The sequence below is a fragment of the Marmota marmota genome, unplaced genomic scaffold, assembly GCF_001458135.2.
Source record: "Marmota marmota marmota unplaced genomic scaffold, marMar, whole genome shotgun sequence".
Taxonomy (NCBI): Eukaryota; Metazoa; Chordata; class Mammalia; order Rodentia; family Sciuridae; genus Marmota; species Marmota marmota.
The window spans coordinates 3,202,139-3,208,802 of record NW_026000139.1 but is presented as its reverse complement, the minus strand read 5'-3'; the positions used below and the strand labels follow the sequence as shown (position 1 = coordinate 3,208,802).

The window sequence follows — 6,664 nt, the reverse complement described above, 5'->3', positions numbered from 1 at the left end:
GAGGGAGGGGAGGGGAGGAGGAGGGAGGGGAGGAGGAGGGAGAGGAGGAGGAGGAGGGAGAAGAGGGGGAGAAGGGAGAGGAAGGGAGCAGGAGGAGGGAGAGGAGGAGGAGGAGGAGGAGGGAGAGAGGGGAAAGGAGGAGGGAGAGGAGGGGGAAGAGGAGGGAGAAGAGATATTCCAGGGGGAGGGAGGAGCCCAGGCGAAAACGAGGAGGCGGGCCAAGCCTGCTGGGGCACACCTGTCATCCCTGAAACTTGGGAGGTTGAGGCAGGAGGATTGAAAGTTTGAGGCCAGCCTCAGCAATTTAGTGAGACCCTTGCTCAAAATTAAAAGGGCTGGGATGGTAGATCCAGGGCAGAGCTCCCCTGGATTCAATCCCCAGTACATAAAAAAGAAAGACCCAGAGGTGGACCTGACCCTTCCCCTCTTCTCCCCACAGTGGGCTGAGCAAGGCTGTGAGCATTTTGTGTGCTCCTCTGGTAAGTGACCAGCCTCCCCCTCCAGTCCTCCGCTGTGTGTGCTGAGGCCAGGTGCTTCGCCTCTCTGGGCCCTGGGTATCCCAGCTATGATGGGTGGCAAACCTTTGCACTAGCCGGGTTTGGAATTCCAGGAGGAGGCCAGTGGGGTGTGGGGAGGCCCGAGCTGTAGGTGGAGGTCCAGTAGTCCTGGCCCCCGGGCACTAACCTCCAGCCCACCCCTCCTGGCAGCGGGCAATGCAGGCATGGCGGCCGCGTATGCCGCCAGGAAGCTGGGCATCCCGGCCACCATCGTCGTGCCCAGCACCACACCGGCTCTCACTGTGGAGCGGCTCAAGGGGGAAGGCGCCATGGTGGAGGTGGTGGGCGAGGTGAGTGCCCACCCTCAGGCTGTTGGGGCACAGGCGGCCGACCAGGCCCATCGCCTTGACTGTCCCCACCCCCAACCTCGCAGACGCTGGGCGAGGCCTTCGAGATGGCCAAGGCACTGGCCAAGAACAACCCCGGCTGGGTCTACGTCCCCCCCTTCGATGACCCCCTCATCTGGTGAGTGCAGTTTGGGGTCACTTGGCACACGGGCGGCCACTCCCGGGTACCACTGGGCTGCGATGCTCGTCACCACGCGAGATGCCGGTTCTCGTGGCTGCGCCCGTGACCTGTCCACGGGAGAGCACAGTGGGAGGAAGCCCAGGGAAAGGGGTCCTCCAGTCAGGTGGCCCTCGGGGACCCGGGAGCTGTGTGGAGCTGCCCCGCAGCCCTGGCCACTGGCCTCTCAGCCCTGCCCATTGCCACGTTCGTAGCTGGCACTGGTGGCCAGAGCAAGGCCCCAAGTAGACACAGAGCCTGGCGGCTGGCATCAGGGTGGCACCTAGAGCAGGGGACCAGCTGCCCAGCCCCAGGGCACGTGCTGACCCGCCTGCCAGGGTGCCTTGGGCCCTGCCGGGTGCCTGCAGGAAGCCCAGCGCTGACCTGTCACCGGTGCCACTCCCCAGGGAAGGCCACACCTCCCTCATCAGAGAGCTGAAGGAAAGCCTGGGCACCAAGCCGGGCGCCATCGCGCTGTCCGTGGGCGGCGGGGGCCTGCTGTGCGGAGTGGTCCAGGGGCTGCAGGAGGTGGGCTGGGGGGACGTGCCCGTCATCGCCATGGAGACCATCGGTGCCCACAGCTTCCATGCTGCCACCACCGCGGGCAAGCTGGTCTCCCTGCCCAGGATCACCAGGTGAGAGCCCGAAGGTGCCCCTGGGGGAGCCTCCCTCAGGGTGGCCGGGAGCTGGCTCCTGGGGCCACCCACTGCACAGCGAGGACCCCGAGGCTTTGGTCACTCGCCCGGGGTCACAGACAGTGAGTGGCTTAAACAACATGGAACTTGATTTCTCTCTCTATGAAAGTCTAGAGGTGGCAAATCCAGAAGCCATTCCAGAAAGTCAGGGACCAGTGTTCCTTGGGCATCTCGCTCCACTGTCTTTGGCATGTGGCCTTATGGTCCAAAATGGTGGCTTGCATGCCAACTATCACGTCCACGCTCCATCAGGCAGGAAGAAGGAAGCAGGCAGAGAAGGTTAGGCGCTCACCTTTAAAGACACAAAGTGCAGCTGTTCCTTGATTTATAACTGCTCCAGGGTGACATCCTGATAAACCGTCATTTGTTGAAAATATTTCAAGTCAAAAGTGAGTCGCATATATCCAACCTGACACCCCACTTAGCAGCACAGTGCCATAGAGTGGGTGGCCCCTTGCCATCAGCTGACCAGAGCTGTGTGCCACTGCCCGGCACCGCAAGAAAGGATGGCGCCTCAAATCCATGCTCTGGGGAGAGGTCCAAACCAAGATTCCAAGGACGGTTCCCACCGAGTGCGTCACTTCCCCGGTCACACCCCATGGCAAGTCGGGGACATGTGCTTCCGATGACCTGTCACGGGCCAGAACTTAGTCAGGTGGCCGCGCCTGGCTGCAGAGGACGGGGAGATGTCCTTGCGCCAGGCATCCATGGGGCAGCTAGAAGAGAGGGCAGCGCAGGCTCAGCGCGCACGGGGGAGCCTGAGCCCCAGAGGGACCTTTGGGTTTCCCAGCCGGCCTCTCTGGAGGCTGCCGGGCTGGTCTCTGCCGCAGCCAGGTTGGCGCAGAAGCCACTGCTGAGCGCCTACTGTAAACACAGGCTGCCTTAGGGCCACGGGGGCGCCCTCGAGATGCTCCTGGGAGATGAGCTGGGGATAGGACCAGTGGCCACCCAGGGAGGCTGGGAGAGTGTCCACACAGCCTCCAGCAAGGTCCCAGAGTCACATGGACCCTGCTCAGAGCCCCAGCGCTGCCAGTCCCTGGGCATGTGGACCTTGGGCAGGTGGCGGCAGGTTCTGCCTCAACTTCCCGTCTGTTAAGTCAAACCAACAAATAACAGCAGAATTCCATGACGCTGGGGAAGTGCTTGGCCTGATGCTGCAGTGGGCAGGGCCACCTGAGGTCAGGGTCCGAGCAGCCCTGGAAGATGTCCTGGAGGAGGCATCCTTCATCCTGAGCCTTGAAGGACAGGGCAGGAGGGGGCGGCAGGGGCGCGCGAGGATCAGTGAGGACTGACCGGGTGGACCAGAGCGGGGGTCCCGTGGGGGTGGCAGGGTGCTTTTGCTCGAGTGTCCAACACAGATGTACACTACTGACCCCGATCCAAATCATCTGTAGGCAGCAGACCCCGCCGTCTGGGGTCCCTACCACCTGCTGTGGCTCCGCTCACAGCCACCCTGTCTCCCCCGCCCGTCCCTGCCTCCCTCCTGTCTGCTGACCCCGGCTCCGGCCAGCGTTGCCAAGGCTCTGGGTGTGAACACGGTGAGCGCGCAGGCCCTGAAGCTGTTTCGGGAGCACCCCATCTTCTCTGAAGTGGTCTCGGACCAGGAGGCTGTGGCCGCCATCGAGAAGTTTGTGGGTATGTGCCACTGTCCTCGGCGCACCATGGGGTCCCGTTCACCCCAGTCCCCTGCATTCCTGCCTCCCATCCTCACCTAGAATGCCCCACTCGTGGAAGGTGACCACTTGTGACACCCTCGCCCAGACCATGCCTCAGACCCTCTTTAACCGGGGCTTTGGCGATGGTGATCACTGGTCAATGTCAACCTAGGGCAAAACCCAGGCTCCTGTTGAGGGTGACAGTGGAGGCGCGGCCCAGAACCTTCCGGGGCTCAGAGCCGACTGGCTCGCTGCCCCCAAGTCCCCTCAGCGGCCTGCCGCTCCCCTGGGCCCACCATCCCTCACTGTCCCTGGCAGATGACGAGAAGATCCTGGTGGAACCGGCCTGCGGGGCAGCCCTGGCCGCCGTCTACAGCCACGTGGTCAAGAAACTGCAGGGAGAGGGGAAGCTGCGCGCCCCGCTGCCCAACCTGGTGGTCATCGTCTGTGGGGGCAGCAACATCAGCCTGGCCCAGCTGTGGTCCCTCAAGGAACAGCTGGGCATGAAGAATGGCCTACCAAAGTGAGGGCACCCGCCGTGCCCCTGGCGGGGCCAACCTGGGGCCGGAGTCCCCAAGTCCCACGTGCAGTGCCCTGGGCCTGGCTGTGAGCCTGGACCTGCATCACTGGCCGCTGGGCCAAGGACCAGGTGGGCAGCAGCAGGCGCAGCCATGGACTGAACCTCGCATCTGTGTGGCTGCTCTGCAGTTGTCCCTGGCTACACCTGCTAGGATGACTGCCTACAAGTGACACCAGGACCCCGGGGGGGAGGAGCTGAGTGCCACTGGGGGCCTGGACTGCAGGCCTATCTCCTTGGCTGCCTGGGGAGGCGACGGGGCTAGTCCAGCCCGAGGCCCTCCGCCACCCTCCCGGAGGCCAGCTACTCCTTTTTCTAACGAGCACTTTTTCACTGGAAAAGACAACTATGTATTTGTGACACAGCGACTGTGAGGCTTTCTGTCCCCTGCGGTCTCGCCCCTGCCTCTGCGCCCTGCTGGGTTGTCCCCAGGTGAGGCACCTGGTGAGGGAGCCCGGCTGACCACGGGCCACCTGTGCTGGGGGCAGAACCAGCCTGGAGCAGGGCACAGAGGCCGGCCTCACTCTGAGTCCAGTCCTCCCCGGGAGTCAGAGCCTCTGGGAGCACAGTGGTGTGGCCCCACACCCGGGGGTGTCATCTGACACTGGACACAGGTTTCGGGGACAGGGAAGACCTGGGCAGACTTGAAACCAGTGTGTAGACCCTCCAGAAACATGGACCCTGCTCCCCACAAAGGCACACATGGAACAGGAGAGCGTCCCTGGGCTAAGCCCCCTCCATGACTCCGACCCCCTCAGCCAGGGCGGGGCCACAGGGTTGGCTTTTGAGACCCCACATTGTACCCGGGCGCAGGAACACACACCTATGACCCCAGCGACTGGGGAGGCTGAGGCGAGAGGACCCCAAGTTCAAGGCCAGCTACTTAAAGGGCTGGGGAAGCAGCCGGGGGTAGAACACCCAGCACTGGGCAGGAGACCCACGATGTGGACGGCCACACACAGGCACCGGGAGGCCAGTGAGAAGGCGGATCAGCCTTACTGCACTTTATTCTCCCCGAGCGGCTGTCTCCATCCCGGGGGCGAGCTTCGCGGAGTGGGGAGCCTTGTGGACCTTCTCCTTTAAGGTGCCGGGGCCTCCCACGGTGCTGAGGGTCAGCAGAGGTTGGTAATGTGAAGTGCGAGGCCCCGTGCAGGGACCCTGGTCACAGTCCGGGGGAGTGTCACTGCCTGCTTTACAGACGAGGTGGCCGGGGCTCAGAGGGGAGTCTACAGCCAGCATAGTGGGCCCAGGGGTGAAACTCTGGGGCTGCACGCTATCCCTGTCCGTCCCCGGGCGGGGAGCACAGGAGTCTTGTCACAGGCGGGCCACACGAGGTCAGATGGGAGAGCTGTCCGCACTGGTCTGTGCCCCACAGCAGGGCTCAGGAAGGACCCGCACACAGCAGGTGCTTCTAAGGCCCCTGGGACAGCTGGACACGTGGACAGATGCCTAGAGGTGCAAGGTGGAGGCCTTCAGGGGGGACAGGGCATGGGACAGAAGGAGTCCCCAAGGTGGCACGGATGGACAGAGAAGGAAGCAGATGCAGAGAAGCAGAGGGGGACAAAGGTGGCACCACCCACTGTGGAGGTGACAACAAGTCCTTTCTGATGGCTGCACAGGAGGGAGGGACAGAGGGATGGCCGTGAGGAAGGACGAGGGCAGGTGAGCTGGCACGTGAGTGACTGGACAGACAGATGGAGGATGAGCAGGCTGCACGGTGGACGCTGCAGGGCCCAGGCCAGGGAGGGAGGTGCCGCCTGCGACCCAAGCGGCACAGCAGCCACAGCCTCTCTAGTTTAATGGCGGCACAGCCTGCAGTCCGCCTCCCCTGGCCCTGGAGGGGTGGACACCAGGCAGGAACACGGGGCCACACTCCCACCTGTCCGGGGACAGAGGGCACTCGAGACCCTCCAACCGCCAGTGGCCAGAAACTTTGGTTTTGTTTCAAGTTTCTGTCTTTGAGGAAGCTGTCCAGGGAGCAGGCGAGAGGTGGGGGGCGGGGGCAGCGACACCAGCCAGAGATGTGCCTAGACCCCAGGGCTGCCCCTCACCAGCCCCAGGCCGCTCAGGAGGCAGGAGGCTGGAGGCTGGGCTGGAACAGGCTTCCCGGCCCAGTAGAGGTCCAGGGCCCCAGCCCAGGACTCTCCCTCAGCTTCAGGTGGACAGAGCACGAGGACAGTCCCCGAGGTGGCAGAGACAGAAGCGGGAGGAAGGGAGGGAGCTGCAGAAAGGAGATGGCACAGGGGCTGCCACCCACTTTGTGGGGACCCTGAGTCTTTCTAAGTCCCTCGGGTCTGTGCCCAGCCCTCGGAAGAGACCCCAGGACAGGAGTGACCCAGACAGCCCCAGCCCAGCTTGGGGGCAGCGGGGCAGAGTGGCAGGGATGTGGCAGGTCGGGGGCTGCGGGTGCCTATGGGCCAGCAGGGCAGGGGCAGCAGGCGACGGGCTCAGCCCCAGGAGACCTTCAGGGGTGGGAACTTCCAGAGGTCGGGGTGGCCCATGTGCAGCTTGTCACTGAAGGGCGAGGTGCTCCACTGGAAGGGCGGCACCTGGTCCCACGTGGGCCCGCTGGCCGCCAGCAGGCCCAGCGCCTTCACCAGGGACATGTTGGTCACCTGGGGGCAGAGCACGTGGCTGAGCCTGGGCGCTGGGCAGCCCCAGCCCCAGCCCGACCCT

General features: G+C 64.1%; 2 protein-coding genes across 2 annotated transcripts in view; one reads left to right on the top strand and one right to left on the bottom strand.

Moving 5' to 3' along the window:
* Sds (serine dehydratase) overlaps positions 1-4,352 on the top strand; it is a 7,819-nt gene extending 3,467 nt beyond the window's left edge. The window contains exons 3-8 of the mRNA XM_015505149.2: positions 440-479; positions 708-847; positions 931-1,022; positions 1,469-1,696; positions 3,267-3,391; positions 3,730-4,352. Of these exons, the coding sequence (XP_015360635.1) occupies positions 440-479; positions 708-847; positions 931-1,022; positions 1,469-1,696; positions 3,267-3,391; positions 3,730-3,938 (834 nt within the window). The 3' untranslated portion in view covers positions 3,939-4,352. The remainder of the gene's footprint in view (positions 1-439; positions 480-707; positions 848-930; positions 1,023-1,468; positions 1,697-3,266; positions 3,392-3,729) is intronic.
* A 613-nt stretch (positions 4,353-4,965) lies between these two features.
* The window catches only part of Plbd2 (phospholipase B domain containing 2), a 23,404-nt gene continuing 21,705 nt past the window's right edge, over positions 4,966-6,664 (bottom strand). Inside the window, exon 12 of the mRNA XM_048785673.1 lies at positions 4,966-6,662. Within this exon, the coding sequence (XP_048641630.1) occupies positions 6,436-6,662 (227 nt within the window). The 3' untranslated portion in view covers positions 4,966-6,435. The remainder of the gene's footprint in view (positions 6,663-6,664) is intronic.